General features: G+C 46.5%; 1 protein-coding gene across 1 annotated transcript in view; it reads left to right on the top strand.

Annotated features, from left to right (window-relative positions):
- LOC148025738 (DNA repair protein RadA-like protein) overlaps positions 1–17,213 on the top strand; it is a 216,311-nt gene that overhangs the window by 91,552 nt on the left and 107,546 nt on the right. Inside the window, exon 7 of the mRNA XM_087692964.1 lies at positions 8,473–8,535. Coding sequence (XP_087549090.1) covers positions 8,473–8,535 — 63 coding nt within the window. The remainder of the gene's footprint in view (positions 1–8,472; positions 8,536–17,213) is intronic.

Below are 17,213 nucleotides of genomic sequence, written 5' to 3'. Positions count from 1 at the left end.
AGGTCCGGGCCACCCTAGGTGTGTAGGAAGTGAAAAGGGAGCTCCTGCTGAGTTCGAGACTCGCCATGCACTTGGTTCCACCGGCCGCGGAGGGAGTGGATGATGGAAGTCCAGAGCTTTGCTAAAGTTGCCTGTACTGAAAGGTTCTCCCCGCTGAAACCTCTTGACAACGTGTCTTCCAGATGTGCCATCCAGTAAGACTCCCTTCGATCTTCCATATCTCAGAATGGTTTGTTGTGGGCTCTAGTACTTGGCGGCTAGGTAAAGCCTCCAAGCCAACCACTGTGCAAGACCTAGCCTCAATGATGAAAATTGTGTTCTGCATCCTGGCCTCATACAAAAGGTGACGGCCCTAGCTGACTGTCTGCTAGCAGAAAGCTCCCCACGAGATGCATCTAAGACTGGGTGCCAGACGGCAGAGAATGCGGCATGCTCCTCTCCACACGAGCTTGTGGCCTTGCATGACCAAAGGTAGTGCTTTGGAGTTTCTAGAAGCTGATGTGGGTAGCGTTTACACCCTCCATCCTGCTGCATTTGGGATAGCCAACTCCCCACCGCAAGACCTCCATGTGTCGAAATCCATAGGAAGTACGATACCCTTCTCGGCCTCTAGCTATCCCATAGGCGGTGCCAGAAAGTGCGACGGAAGGCATCCGTGATACTGTGCTCTGCCCAGTATCTGCTATAGGAGGGTTCCCAGTTCATGTTGTCTTGCATCAGTACATGTCTGCCAATTCTGGCTGTGTACTCGAGAAACCTCAATGGCTTCTTGGCGACCGCAGTGGCAGCCATAGCTGCTCTCCAGGGTCCCACTCCAGCTAATTAAGTGGCTTGCTCTCCCATATCGAGAGGTGCCACTACCGAAACTCCTCCCAGAACACGTAAGGGTCCAGACGCTAGGTCTTTCCCTAAATACCAACCACATGAATCCTCCTCCAAGGAAGGACAACGATCTTCTCATCCTGCTGCCCTTTGTCAAGGACCAAACGCCCCCCTCTTGCACAGTGAAGAAGGTCCCGTAGGGGGCATTGCCCACTCTACTTGTCACCTGTAGGGGGATACCTGCCGGTGAAAATCTAGTGGTCCATATCTTGCCAGGCTCTACTGGCTCTTGTATCGAGGGACCAAGTCACTCTTGAGATATCACTGCGTCAATCTCCCTTCTCCTCAGCTCAGCTCCTCTCTAACAACCTGATGCGTGTTGCAAGACCTCCTGGTCTACCATCCTGTACACCTCTCGCCATGTCCTGATGATGAGCAAGGCCGGCCTCCCAACCAACCTATTGGATGTGGGGGTGCTTGCCAATCTATATCCCATCCACCTCCAATCCCCACACATGAAGTCGGCTGCGAGGAAAGAGGATTTGGGGGTTGTGATCTGGGCTGTTGTGAAGATCCATCTCAAGGATGGCCTCCAATCCCCACCAAGCCTTGGTCTGCACTCTTGGATACCCTCTTATAGTAGGACCTTCTAGGTCTACCCTCTTGGTGTGAGCCCGCGGATTACTAGCTTGCCCAAAAGAACTAGGCTCTGGAACTCTAGGGCTATGATCCCAAGCCCTCCCTCAAATCGATGCCGGATGATGGTCGCCCACGCCACCTTGGCACGAGAATCCCTGGAACCGTCTGATCCAGCTTAGAGAAAATTCCATACTAGGCGATGAGGTTGAACTACATAAGACAAGGAAAAGCACCAACACAAGGCGGTTGTACCAAGCCGTCGATAGGAGGACCTGGTTGACCACCAGGGCTTGGCCCACTAAGGAAAGGCAGACAAAACTCCAGTAGGCCAGCTTTTGCTTGATAGAGTCAAGAATTGGAAGAAATTGCTTGGTAGGAGTGATGTCGAGTCCCACCTGGAACCCTAGGTATCGGACGATTTGCCTTCTGCACACCTCTTTGAATCCCAAGTGGACGCTTCACTCTATGCTAGGGTTCGGGCTCATAAGAAAACCAAATGACTTTAGCCAGTTGATTTTTGCTCCCGCTGCCGTACAAAACACCTCCAGAGCTAGTCTCACTCTCTCCAACATCAGCTCATCGTCCTCTATATAAAGTGCAGTATCATGTGCATACTTTGAATCTAACAACTCTGTCTCCTCTCTCATTGGAAGTCGAAGGCCACATAGCCCGCTCACACGTGACCTGAGGAAGTAAGACATCGCCTTTGCAAAGAGTAGGAACAAATACGGGGCCAGAGGATAGCCTTGATAGACCGATCTCTCTAGTCAAAACTCCTCCCCTCTCCTGCCACCTATGAGAACCTTGATGGTAGCCGATCTGTAAAGTGCAGAGACCTCGTAGATTCATGCTTGGGGGAAGCCCAACATCACCATGGTGCTCTCTAGGAAGTCCTAGTCAACCTTGTCATAGGCTTTCTCGAAGTTCAGGAGAAGTACAACCAATCCTTGAGCATTGTGCGGGGCCCACTTAGTCGCCTCAAAGAAGGTGAAGACATTGTCTAGGATACTCCTATCTTGGACAAAACCTGTCTGTGTGTCATGATGAATGATGTCTGGAAGCATGGGGCAGAGTTGCCTATCGATCATCTTGGCTAGTGTCTTATAGGCCACTGACAACAGAGTGATTGGTCTCGACTAGGATAGCTCCAACCGGTCTCCCCCTTTGGGGAGGAGATTGATAAGATCTGTCGATAGACTCCCTAGCATCCGTCCTAAGCTGAAAATCTCCTGAAAGGCTAGCAATAGGGAGTCCTTCACCACCTCCCAATCGGTAGTGAAGAAGGCCTTAGAAAGACTGCGGGCATTTCTGAAAATCCTGTGCATGGAAAGCCTCCTCTAATTCGTTCTCTATGAAGGGTTCTAGGAGGGAGCATCCTATCTCCTCTGTGACCAAGGACAAGATGTGGTTCCAAACGTGTTGTCTACAGCCCTGTCCTTTGGCTGAGACTGCCTTCTCTTGGAAAAGGTGTCTGTAGTAGTTAGTGGCAATCTCCATCACCTCATTTGGGCTAGAGCGAATCCTCCCATACTGATCTCGAAGGTTGCGAATTTGCTCTCTTGAGGTGCGGGATTGATGCACCTGGAAAAACTTCTTGCACATCGTGTCCCCCTTCTGCCCTTAAAAGGCTGCTGAGGTGCGGAAGGAAAACTCCAAGATCCTGTTCTTAAGGATGGCGAGGGTTGCCTGTGCGTGCACCTCCTGTGCATGGAGAGTGGGATCCCCTGGTGCCTCCTGGAGTAGTCTTTGCATGGCTGCTAGTTCTCGCCGGAGTGCTCTCTCCTCCTCCTGGCTCTGCTACTTGGCCTCTTGTAGGTCTGTCTCGTGGCAGATCTTGGTTGACTCGGCTAGGACCTCTGCAACCTCCTTTGCGTTCTGGTCCCTCTTGTCCCACTCCCTAGTCCAGAGCTGCTCAATTTGCCTCCTCATCTCCTCCCTCTTGTAGATCGAGTTAAGGATCTGACAGGATCATGTGTCCAGGGCTGAAGCTGGGGCATCAAGTGTCAGGAGAACCGGGTAGTGATTAGACCAAGTGGTGCCGACCAACTGCCCTACTTGTCCTTCGCGCGAGGATCCCCACTCTCCCTCATAGAACTTGTCTAGTCGCTCCAGCAAGACTCTGCCTGGTTGATTGTATCCCCAAGAGAAGTCCAACGACCTCTCTGTCCTGTGGAAAGCTGGGTGGACCATGGGTGGACTCCATTCCCCTATAGTGGTCCTTGGGTGGACCATGGGGGTGATAGATGCTCCAGGTGATACCACCACGGCATCTATCAGCCAGGATGAGTGGCTTGACTTTGTACACTGGTAGAAACGGGCCGCTTGTGCCAGGGGCCACTCGATCAAATCTGTCGGTGCTCTTCAATGTGGAGGGGCTCGAAAGATAATACTCAGATGTGGGACCTCGGCACCAGCCCACCAGTTAATGCCATCATGCAACTAGGCCACTATTGGGAAAAGAGTGCTAGTCCTCCTTCTCCCATCCACTGGGAGATGTGGTCTGCCACTTGACTCTTCACCTCTTCCTCTATCTGCGTCATCGTCCAGTCTCTTGAGTGAGAGGTCCATGCGATGGTGCTAGTAAATGGACCTTGCCGCTCCTTGATTTGCGTGCCGCGAAGATCCCCACCTCTTGAGATAGTGGAAACTCTCCGTGCTTCGCAACTCTTAGGTAGGACCATGGGCCATTGCGAAAGAACTCTTGTGGTAGCAGCCGTGCTTGTCTCTGGAAAGTGTGATGGGCAACAGGGATAGATGAGATGGTGGCTATGTGGGGACGGGGGGGCTAGGCTGTTGATGAGTGGAGGATTTAGGTGTATGGGGCTCATCACCTCTTGCGGGAAGGGGGGGGATGGGTCACCTATACTGTGTGAGGATCAGGAGGATTGATCGGCAGGGGAGATGGTAGGGAGTAGGAAGATTGAGGGATGGTGGGGTGGTTGGCTATACAAGGCGGGTGTTTGGGGGGGGGGGACTGGTGGCCCTGGAAGGGGGGGATTGTGGGCTAAGGTCGGGGGGGGGGGGGGGAACATGGGAATTGAAGGGGTGGGTTGTGGGGTGTGGTGGGTTGTGGGATCTCCGGTGAGGTAGCTTGTGATGCCTCCATGGGTGGTGGATGTGGAGGCCTGTGGTCCTACTAGGTGGGACAAGCAGGGGGGATTGCATGGTGCTCTGCTGAGGGGCAGGCACTTGCCCTCTTGCTCCTTGCTCCTATGGCTGTCTGAGGCGCTAACTTTGGCCCCCCTGTCGTCTCCCTCTCTGTCGTCTTTGGACCCGTGTAAAACCGTGTCAGTGTCCTTTTGCGAGCTTGTCGGTGGAGCTGCCTTGGCTCGGAAGTATGCGCAATTTGTTGCCTGATGCCCAAAGTCATAGCAATGCAAGCATTGCCCTGGCTGCCCAGTCACAATAACCTGTTGCCTGAGAGAATGTCCGCTTGCCTCGATCTCTAGGAACTTTAGTATGTTCTTTGTATCTTTGACTGCCACCCGTACCTTTGGGACTCCTATGGCTATCACTGCATTTGCGAAGGAGGCAGGAAGAATTGTGCTGAAGAGCCATCCAAAGTCCTCCACTAATTGGCGATACTCTACTACCAGTTTGGGGAAAAGTAAGGTGACTGGATGTCTAAGAAACTTGTTATGGAGCGGGAATGCCTTCATTGTACTAGGGAACCATGTAAATAACCCCCTTCGTGGAGGCATAGGGTGAGCTATTCACTAGCTCATGAGCTGTGTCCGCAGAGGTGAGTCGAACCATGAAGATTCCTTGACCCATGAGAACTGCCTCTGCAATTTGCGCTGTGCCAATGCGCAGCGTGGAGTGAAGCCAATCCTGAAGCTGGGCACTTGATGGGTAGTGTTCTATGACGTGACCAAAGATCGTTGTTTCTTTCAGCTCTAGCTCTGTGGCACGGATGGCTAAGAGTTGTTCCTTAGAGAGGATGATGCGCAAGGTGTTTGACTAGGGGCACTCGCAAAATGTACCGGCGTTTGACCACAGGTTTTCATTGCGCGTCCTTGCTGAGAACCTACCAATCACGCTTCTATGCTACTGGAGGGGGAAGGTTGTTGTAGAGAGAGGGAGCAACTAGAGAGAGAGGGGGGGGGGGGGGGGCGAGGAGGGGAAATGCTGTTTTTTGGCGGTGGGGGAGGTGTTGGACACCATGGATGGCCTATTCATAGCGGGCACAACACGGGTGGTGGGATTGCCGGACAAGGCTGGAGCCGTAGGGCGGAGGCAGGGGCAGCGTAGGGGGGAGGGAGAGCTAGCACAGGACAGCAGGCGGGGGATCAGGGCGGGGGAGAGCTGGTGCGGGGGGGGGGGCAGCGTGAGGGAGCATCGCTCAACTGGGGGAATGCGCGCCACCGAGCAGGGGGGGGCAGGGGGGGAGGGATAGTGCGCCAGGAGCAATAGGCCGGGGAGAGTTGGCGCGATGGCTGGGGCAGTAGCGTGACATGATGCGCAGGGAGTGTTTTCCACCTCTTTGTCTACTAGCTATCCAAAGATGGCATTCTAGATGCATTAAAATATTGACTGAGCAAATTGATTGAGAATGCAAGATGTAACCTAGTATGATTAACCGAACTAAATTTTCCTACAATAGAATGATAAGTATGAGCATCGAAAGGCTGACCTGAGGTATCCTTGTGTAGATAAATAGTGGGATATAGAGGCATGGCCGCTGGTCGTGTTTGATTAGTGCAACATTGTTTCACCAACTGTAGGGTGTACTGCTATGACAGAAAGATAATTTTCTCGGATCCAGCAATCTCCATCGCCAAGAAACAAGACAAGAATTCTAAGTTTGTCATCTCGAAGATAGCGCAAAGCTATGCCTTACTTTTTGCGAGAGCTGCATAATCTGAGCGAGTGAGGATTATATCATCAACATAAAGGAGGATATAGCTAATCCTCGTGCTAGTGGTATGTATGTAGAGATTTGGATCATAGGGTGTAGAATGGTATCCATGAGTCTGTAAGAACTTGTCCATCGTATGGTACCAAGACCTCGGTGCTTGCTTCAGCCCATAAAGAGCTTTCTATAAGCGAAAAACATTGTTAGTCCGGTCAGTGGAAGAAAAGCCGGGAGGTTGCTCCACATAGACTTCCTCCTCCAAATAACCATTTAGAAAGGCACTTTTAACATCCATTTAATAGATCGGCCAATTGTGGTGAGCGGTGAGCGCAAGCAACAGATGCAATGATACTAGCTAAGCAGTAGGTGCGGATGTTTTTTCATAGTCAATGCCGTGCTTTCGCTTGAAATCTTGCACTACAAGGCGAGCCTTGTATTTGTCTAAAGTACCATCAGCATTTAGCTTGGTCCTAAAGATCCACTTCGTCTGGATGACCTTGTGACGAGGACGATCCACCAATGTCCAAGTCCCATGTCGATCAATACTATCCAATTTCTTCTCCATGGCCTCACGCCACAGAGGGTCTTGGAGAGGCTCTTGCCAACTGTTCAGCTTAGAATGTGCAATGTAATCAGCTGTAAACAACGATGCATATGAAGCATGAGGGGCGAGCCGAGCAGACCTTCTAGGGCCCTCTGGAGCGATATCTGGTGGAAGGATCCCCAAATCCCGCATGGTCTATTGGTACCAGTGAGGTAACGGGTTTCGCGGAGGAGGTCTGGGAGCTGAAGTATCGGCAGGAAGGTGAGGAGCGGGCAGTAGATCCGGCTCATTAGGCATGATCTCAAATGATATGAGTAAAGGTGAGGACGAAGAGTCCAGTGCAGAGGATTGCACGATCTCCCTCTCATCAAAGACAATATCCCTTCTGACGATCACCTTCGAACAGACAATAGGCTTCTTCTTTAGAAGAATAGCCCACAAAAATCAAGAGATCTGCTCAAGGGGCGAGCTTTCCTATCTTATCATCAGGAGTGAGTGTATAAGCATGACTATTGAAAACTCTGAAATGAGAAATAACAGGCCGAGACCCAAAGAATGCCTTGTACAAAGTCTTTCTAGGGACTGCCATAGTCAGGCGTCGGATGAGAATGTATATTGAAGTGTTAACAACCTTGACCCAAAGGCACTCAGGGAGCTTTGTTGCAAACAGCATAGAGCGTGCCATATTAAGAACAGTTCAGTTCCTACGCTCTACGACTCCATTCTGTGCAGGGGAGTTGGTAAAAGTGAGTTGGCCTGAGCCCTCCATCAATCAAAGATGATGGCTTACCCAAACTGCTTCCAGTCAGCTCTGATAGGGGTCAATGCCTTGTCCGTCAAGGCCTTTTCCTCATCTAACAATGTTGAGCGGATCCTTCTATGACCAAGACCGGGTCCATGTATTGGGGGTGGTCCAACTTGTGTCATGTGCAATAGCCTTGACCTTTCTCTTCCATAGACCATGATCTCTGCACAAGGCATTGAAGAGTTAATTGAGGGATCTTTCTGTTTGCTGCCTGAATTACTTCCCTTTGCTAATTTGTGGTTGAGGATTTCAAAGCAGAAGACATGCACACGTTGAAGGGATTTTATACTGCCATGCTAGGAGCTTGTCTCCTCTTTTGATCTTACTCTGACTAATGAAATGTGTGAGGGGGTTGTATGATGGTCAATTGCTATTATATTTGTGTTTGAGCAGGCCTTTTGAGTCCTTTTACTCAATACAGTTCAGTATTTACTTAAGTCTATGGATTCCATGCTATGATTAAGTTGTGAAATAAGTGTATACATGATAATCTGAGTGGATGAATAGTAATATGCTGACTTGCGAGTCACGACCACTACTTTAACACAAATTTACATCCTTTCTTTGCACTCAGTGGAACACCAGCTGACAGATCTTTTGAGAGCTGTATGTTTTTATATATTGTCAAGTACTACACATGTAGGTTTAGTCAAAGCTACATTGTGGTAGGCTGCCAAGTTCAACTTAGGTGTGGCAATATATATCAGTTTGTTCTGATGGCATTCATATAAATAATCTCTGCACAGGCGGTTACTTTCACATGATAAGCAAGCATATTTTAGTGTCCCTCATTGAATTTCTTGACAGGTACGAGAGTGTGCAGCTGCCTTGTTGCGGTTAGCAAAGCGAACTCAAATCCCAATTTTCCTGGTGAGTTTTTAGCAAACGTTTGTGAATCCAGCAACATGTTTGCGCAGACAATGTATGGAAGTTGTATGCTTGTAACTTGTTAATACTGAGTTGAGAAGAGTTGTTCTTATTGCTCAAATGTAAAAGCTAGGCCCTTAGAAAGCTCACTATTGACCTTCTGTTCCACATCTCCAGCATAATATAAGGACTCAAGCTTTCTATATAAAATGAAATGTTGGAATCGTCATGGCTCAAGAAAAAAAGACAGTTACCTCAACATCTTCAAAAGGCTAGAGGCCTGTAGACTTAGCAAATTATTACATCGGGCACTAGAAATGCTGATATTAAGACTGAGAGCAGGAATCCAATGACTGAAATGAAACAAAAAGATTGTCAGAAGAAAGGGTGGAAAAGGGAGAAGTTATATTCAAAATAACTTAGGGAAATCTAAATGACTTGATTATAGAGTGAGGAACTACATCATAATGACTGCATACAGCTGCCAGAGAGAATAAATATGGTGTAGATGTGGAACTGGAAAAAGCTATAGTGAGATGCACTGGGGCCTTATCCCATGATGTTTTGCATGGGTTGGTCCAGCATAGACGAATTAAATCATCGGGGCGGTGCTTTGTGATGCTGTGCTAAAATTGTCTGGATTCTTTGGTGGTATCTTGATCTAGGTGTCTGTCCAGCAGGTCATGGGTGTTGTGCTCTGCACAGCACTCCTTCTCTATGCTGAACACACACACACACACACACACACACACACACACACACACACACACACACACAAAGAAAGAAAGATATAGTAATGTCTACATAAGGCCACTGTGGCCTGTGAGACAAAATCCAAGGTACATCTATGTCTAATGTCATCTCATCAGTAAGGTGATAATAATAGTAAAATAAGTGGCCTATGAAACAATGAAATTGAAGCCCTAATCTGACAGAAGCTATTTATAGAAGCTGTGGTGGGGACTATCGGCTGTAGCTAATCTTGAGATCCACACAGGATGTCAGCTATGAAGTGGTCCCTAGCTGCTCAACTGATATGCCTAGTGGTGAGTTCTTGTGTGATGGCTTTGATTCGGTGACATGGTCCTAAAAGATGGGGTCATCATGTTCGGGGAAGTGAAATGGCATGTGACTCCATGGCGTGGAGTGGAAGGTGTCTAGCGGGGTGGCTCTATCTTTGCTAGGTGAACAATGTCATGATTTATGAGAAAAGTTTGTCATTGCTCTCTGTGTGGGTCCCTCTAGGTGAGCTGGCTTCTTGTCTCATAGTAGTGCTGTGCAGCACCTTTGGAGCTTTAGGAGGAAGAGGCCTAGGCATCTCTGGTTCTTGTACTCTATAACACGACGAAGAGGTCTAAAACCATCATAGAAGAGGCAATGGTAACATCCTTGTATGTCAGTATATATTGTGCATTTGCATATAGAGTTTTCCTCTGTGTCAAGCAAAGCAAGCAAGTCCTATCCTCCATTAAAGTATGTGTCCATTTGCTTGTTTCCACTTGTAGCCTTTGAGAGGAGGTGCAAATTTGTCCAATAGCAAGCCATATGGTGGCCTAATAGTGAATCCATCATGAGAGAGATGCAAGTGGTGACTTTGGTAGAACTCCATCCTTAATCCTTCACTCTTGCTTGGGACGTGGCTTTACACTCCTTAGCCCTGTGGATTGTCACCCCTCTTTGTGTAAGTGCACTATTATGCAGTCCCTTTTTGATAGAAATCAATGAGCTATGCCTATTTGCCCCCTCTTTGTAGGGTTCTTGCTTGGACTAATGATGTGTGGAGCTTGTGAATCTCAAGTAGGAGTTGGCAAGCATCACTAATATGGGGATTCCATGACTAGTTTGAGGGGGGTATCTCCTCTAAATAGTGCGAGGTATCTAGCTCCGACTATATTGTAGGCCCTACATTTGCAAATGCAGTGCTCCTCCCTCTCCACCTCCTCCTAGCATAGTTTGCAAATCCTCTCAGCTCTACAAATACAGGCTGTTCTCCTTGTCTCAATCTTGAGCTGATGAGAGGAGACCCTAAGCTGGCCAATGGCTACTGTATCTCCTATATTGTGTACATGTCTGGGTATCCAAGTCTTTCGATTGAACCATATCATAGTCCTCATAAGGTTGTCCTTGTAGCATGACATCTTTGGGAGAAGGGGCTATTAGTGTGAGATCCATTGATGTTGTATGCGCAATTGGTAGAGATCCCGTTGCACAATCAAGTTGCTCTTAGTACGAGAGTGGTGTATGGAGTGGGAGTGAAATCATACTAGAAGGGTGGAGGTGGTCCATGTCAATCCCCTATCTTGTGAGCTAGTGCTTGACCTGTGGATACCATGAGCTCCAATGTCTAGCGTGTGCTAGCTGCATGGAAGCCTCGAAAACTCTTCTAAGCACCTTGTCTAGCTGTATCTTGTGTACTCTATTTATGAAGTTGATGGTTTGGAAGAGGGCCTCCATCATCATTGGGGTGCAACAAAGTCAATGCATGAAGCTGATGGTTTGCAAGAGGGTCTTCGACATCATGGGGTTGCAACAAACTTTGCTCTAATGATCTCATGTAGTAATAATCATTTGTTGCAGATCATCTCTGAGGCTAGGGATCCAAATAGATGCTCCACACATCATGGCTAGTGTGACCAATGTGTCAAATAGCCACCTCTATGTGTAAGGGTCATGGAAAGTGGGTCTCATGGCATTGTCTCTCCAACATGCCTAATGCTGCATATCCACATGTAAGATGGTCTCTAGCTGCTTGTGCCATGGCAAATCTCCTAGCAAATGCAGTAAATGTGACCTTGGTGTAGACATATGAGTCCATTAACTCCGATTATTGTCCAGCTCTGAGCGAAGACTAATCTCCTCCGTAGTGGGGCTGATGTGTGGAACATTAGGATGTTGATTTTTCCAAGATTAATTGCCGATCCACGTTGTGCAACAAAAGTCATGTAGGACTTGGAGATATCGTTGTAGACCCCAGCATGACTCAGGAAACAAGAGAATATTGTCATCATAAAGCATAACAGAGAGCAGTGTACTTGCTTTGTCCATTGTGTCCCCTCCTAGTGGGGTGCGGTCCTCTATCTTATCGATGTAAGAGTCCAAAGAGTATAGGTGTGAGAGGGCATCCTTGCTCCAGGTTGATGGTTCCAGAGACCACATCTAAAAGTCCTATATATCTAACTTGACTTACCACCCTCTCATACAAAGCATGGATGCTCCAGATGGGATTCAATGTGTCGGGATCATTTGTAGTAGTCTATCTTATAGAGTTATATCGAAAGCCTTGTAGAAATCCACAAAGTAGTAGTAAAGTCCCTTTTCCCTAGCTTTTGCTAGCTCGATTATGCCTCTCAAAGTGAAGATGTTGTTGAGTGCAGAGAACCCCGTTTGAATCGTACTTGTCATGTAACTCTCAATCTCCCTCTCTCTGCATAGGCACTTAGCTCTGCTTCCGTCACTGCTCTATCTATCTTGGCCAAAGTGTAGCCCACCATGATGGCATTGTAATTAGCTAGATCTATGGGATCTCCAAGCTTGTGGTGAGACAGAATGGTATCCATGGTCCACTTGTCTAGAAATCCTCATACTAGTGCCTTATTAAACATGAAAGCAAGCCTGTTATGCTTACACTGCTCATTGAACACAATGTCTAATTGCGCTCTATGCTCTGTCTCATTCTTTGAGTAGACAATCATGTCATCAAAGAAAGTACTCACAAATGCTCAATATGACTTGAAGATGTGAACTGTTGTTTGATTGAAAGTGGTAGGAGCATTTGTAAGTATGAAAGGCATTACAAGAAACTCATACAACCCAAAAGATGGCTTGAAAGCTATCTTAGGTGTATCCTCCGGTCTAATGCGTATGTGATAATACCCATTTTTCAAATCTATTCGGCTGAATATGGCTGTCCCTTACAATCTATCCATAACAGAATTGGTCAGAGGGATTGCAAACCAGTTCTTTGTCGTGATCTTGTTCAAAGCACTATAGTCAATGCACATACGCCATGAACCATTATTTTTTTGCACAAAAAGTGTTGGAGAATAAAAGGGAGATGAGTTAGGCTCAGTTAGCCCTTTTTCTAACAGCTTATTTACTTGACTCATAATCTCCTCCTATTGGGCTACATGCACTTTGTTGGATGGCTGATTAAGTGGGCTACTTCCAAGGATAAGATCTATGCTATGATCTTCAAGTCTTTCAAGGGGTAGCTGCCTTGGAAATTATTGAGAAACTAAGTATTTTGAAAGATGATTTTTCATTACTTCAGAAATAGCAGTTGCATATATTTTCAAAAAATGACATATGATCCCTCTCTAACTTAGACATATTCCCAACATTCTCACTATCATCCTTATCCTTAGTAAAAACTAAGTATCTTGAAAGATGATTTTCATTACTTTAGAAATAGCAGTTGCAGACACAATAGGGGCAAATTCTACTTCCAACTTTACATCAAGTGTGAGCGTCTTTCCCTTATGTTAAATGGTGATATCTTTTACACATGAATCAATTACTACATGCATACGGAGATACCATGGCATACCAAGCAATACATTACAACCCTCAAGTGGAACAATGAAAAAATCTTTGCTATCCACATATTCCTATATATGCAACCGAAGCTTTCCAATGAGTGATGTGATGGGCTTTGCATAGCCTTTACATAGCATTCCAACTTCCATCATGGGCCCTATATCATCCTCTTTAATGCCGAGACGGGTTGCCATGTCTACAGAGATGAAGTTTGGCTCGTGCACCATCATCAAAGAATATCAATGCTTGCTGACTCCTAATTTTGTCCCATGCTTTGCACAACTTAGTAGCATCATCATTGGATTGATCACTAACAATATTGGGCACCAATCCCATTGATATTTTGGGCTTCTTTCCCTTAGGATCACTCGGATTTTCTGATTTTCCAGCATGTTGCCTATTGAGACAGTCCCATGCAATGTGATCCTCTTGTTCACAAATAAAACATTTATTTGCAGCCATCAATTCCCTACGTTCTGCTAATGCTTTTGAGCCCTTTCTTTGCTTTTTGACCTTTTCTCGGGTTAATTTTCAGATTTGTCCCTTTTCTCAGCCTTAAACGACTTTTTATTCAGCTTCTCCCCACTCTCTAGGAAGCCCGAATCGTTCCCACACAGTAAAGCATAAGTTGTAGCAGCAGTCTCTAAGAGTTGAGGCATACTAGACATGGTGGGATTTTATGCAAAGATCACTAATTGCTTTAGGCAGCCCGCAAGCATATTTTCCCACTTGCTCAGAAAGGGGTATGGGGCGATAAGAAGTGATAGGCAGCAATGCATCTAAAAACTTCTTATTGTATTGCTCCAAACTCTTGCATTTCTAAGTATCTACAAGTTGTTAGGATGTCAGTCTCAAAGGTGCTTGTCAACCAATTCAATGCAAACGGTTGCTTGAATTGTATCCATGTTGACAGTGCTCTACCTTGCATCAAGGGTGTGGACCACCACTACAATGCATTCCCCTTCAAGAAAGTGATCGCCTTTCGAATCTTTGAGGATTCACTGGAGCTTTCTCGTGAATAGGCTGCATCAAATTGCTGAACGAAAGTGAAAACTTTTAGCCTATCTTGTGTTTTGTACTATTGAAGGACTCAAACTTTACTGCTTTTCCACCCTCATCATAGTTGCATGACCAACATCCATTCCTTTAGCCCTATAAACATTCGGTGGCGTAGATGCGTTACCAAAGATACTACTTTGTGCCCTAGGCATCAAGTCAACAATGCAAAGTCAATCTAGTTTACCCATGTAGCACTTTAAAAGCTTTCTTCCCAAACTTCAATACATGCTTTTTGGAAAACGACGACAATTAGACTCCTTGTATGTGTTGACAATTTGTGATGGTGCCATACATAGGGTTTTGTACATTTCTAGTCATACCCGAATACATTGGGCCTTGCAGACCATGTATTGACTGTTGCATACCATAGGGATTTGTGCCATGCATTCCAGTATGTGGTCCTTGTCCAACCATAGCATGAAAAATTGTGCTACTACCAAAGTATCTTGGCTGTCCCATTGTAGTATGCACGTCTGGCTGTCCAAGTTCTATTGGATTGGCACTTCCATGTTGGCCTTGCATTTGCATTTCTTGCCCCGTAGGTACCAATTGTTTTGCTTCATTGACCTCTTTGGGAGCTTCATGTGAAAGCTTTGGCATTGCCTTCGGTGTATCTTGTTGTCCCAAAGGTGCATGAGATGAAATTTTCCTCTTGCTTATGTGAATGTCCATATTGATGAGAGGCATCATGATTGCTTTATTCCATCTCACTGAATGAAGATATCTTGCTGTAATTTCTTAGCTGAGAGAAAAAATTAGCACTAGCCAAAAGCTTTGGCTTGTAGGTGCCTCGCGCCCACCAAATCAAGGGATTGATCAGTGAATGAAGACATCTTGCTGTAATTTCTTAGCTAAGATAAAAAATCAGCACTAGTCAAAAGCTTTGGCTCGTAGGTGGCTTGGGCCCTCCATGAAACCAACCTTCCTTCTTAGATAGGGTGGTGATTCCTTGATCAAGCACTTAATTACAACAATCAACAAATAAACATTTATTGAAATGTACACTTTAGCTTCAAAATTCTTGCACAATGGATACACTCTTGGCCCCAAAACTAGTGCGCCTTTTGGTATTTCTTTATTTTTCAATTGCTAATGGATTGATCATCATAAGCTATTGAGATTCTACACTGTCGTTGGCTGATCCAAAAGCCCTTGCTACTCCAATAATCAGCCCCTTAATTTTCACGTAGGACTTGCTCCAATTGGATCCCAACTGGCCAAATGCTACCCCAAATTTACAATGGATGGCTTGGCATTTGAAATCCTTGATAATTTCACAAATTTGAGGTGTTGATTTTTGTGTACGATGCTTTCTTTTGTTGGCACGGGTCTTGAGGTGACTGCGAAACCCTAATTATTGCCATAAATTAGGGTTTACAATAGAAATCTTTTTGTTGTCCACCAAATCTAGCTTGAGATATGCTCCAAATGGTTGAGTTGAGCTAAGATCTCGTGAGAATGTGTTGGAAGAGAGAGAGAGAGAGAAAGAAAGAAAGAAAGAAAAATATATTAATGTCTACATAAGGCCAATGTGGCCTATGAGACAAAATCCAGATTACATCCATGTCTAATGTCATCTCATCAGTAAGGTAAAGATAACATTAGAAGTAAGTGGGTGGCCTATGAAACAATACTGAAAATAACTATACGATGGGGCTATACTAGGGTTGAACCATGTGTAGTGTTGTTCCATCGATAGAAAAGAAAAGGAAAGGAAAGGAGAACCAGATCTGATTTAGCCATGTACAAAAGTGTGGTGGAGACTATGGGCTGTAGCTAGTTTTAAGATCTGCACATGATTTCAGCTACGATGCGGTCCCTAGCTGCTTCACCAATATGTCTGGTGGTGAGTCTGCGGTGTCTCGTGATAATGGCTCTAATCCGACTGTGGTGTGGCCTCCTCGAACGTGGTCCTGGTAGACGGGGTCATCGTGCTCGATGAAGGAAAATGACTCTATCCAATGTGACTCCACGGTGTGCCTTATAAGGTGTTTGGCGGGGTGGCTCTGTCTCTGCTAGGCTGGTAGTGTCAGTAGGGTCGGCTCTGTAGAAGAAGTCTATCACTGCTCTCTGTGTGTGTCCCTCTGGGTGAGCTGGCCTCCTGTTTCGTAGTAGTGCAATTCGGTACCTCTCAAGCTCTAGGAGGAAGAGACCTAGGCATCTCTGGTCCTCTTACTCCATGACGCGACGAAGGGGTCCAAATCCATCCCGGAAGAGGCAGTGGTACCATCCTCGTATGTCATAGTATACTATGCATCTGCATATGTAGTGCTTCTCCGTCTTAGGCTCTCGACCACAAAGCTGGCAAGTCCTATCCTCTGATAGGGTATTTGTCCATTTGCATGTCTCTATCCGGAGTCTGTGTGAGGAGGTGCGAATCTGTCTGATAGCAACCTGTACGTTATGGGAGAGATGGATGTCCATAGATGCTGGCCGAATAGTGAAACCATCATCAGAGAGGCACAAGAAACGACTCCTGTAGAACTCCATCCTCGATCCTAGAGGGAGTGGTGGGTGGATCCATGTCCTTGCCGTCTCAATTCTCAAGATATCAACTCTGATCACGTGGTTCAACTCTGATCGGCTGAGAGAAAGTGTAGGGCAGTCAAGGTAATTATCCAGAGGTGGAAGACGGTCAATATCCAAACCAAGTAGGCTCATCCAAATAGCCATCTGTGAAAACCAACAGTTCTTCTCGCCTCCTGTTGCTGGTTGCCTAGATGAGGTTAGTGCCAATCTAGAGTATCTATGGTGTGGAAGTTCCCATAGTGTATGCCAAAAGGTCACTGCCCTGAAGAGTGCCTCCATGACTATGGGTGTTGCCCCTATAGCTCTGCTCTGACAATGGGGTGTGGGGTGGAGGGCTTACTCCTAATCATGCGTGCTATCATCATGATCAATGGCCTTTCCATGCTATCCTAGCCCTCATAATAATCCCTCTCTACTCCAATCTGATCAGTGAGTGGGCTAAGGTGCCTATGGTACAAGCTGCAACCCCATACCTCTGCTCTATATAGTAATGTAGGTGTGACTAGGGTGTGAAACAACCAAAGTTTGGTGCGAGGCTACTGGAACTATATGTGAGC

Source organism: Lygodium microphyllum, chromosome 14 (assembly GCF_053477565.2).
Source record: "Lygodium microphyllum isolate KBCC chromosome 14, Lygodium_microphyllum_v1.1.10, whole genome shotgun sequence".
NCBI classification, from domain to species: Eukaryota; Viridiplantae; Streptophyta; class Polypodiopsida; order Schizaeales; family Lygodiaceae; genus Lygodium; species Lygodium microphyllum.
This window is presented reverse-complemented; position numbering and strand designations above follow the sequence as displayed.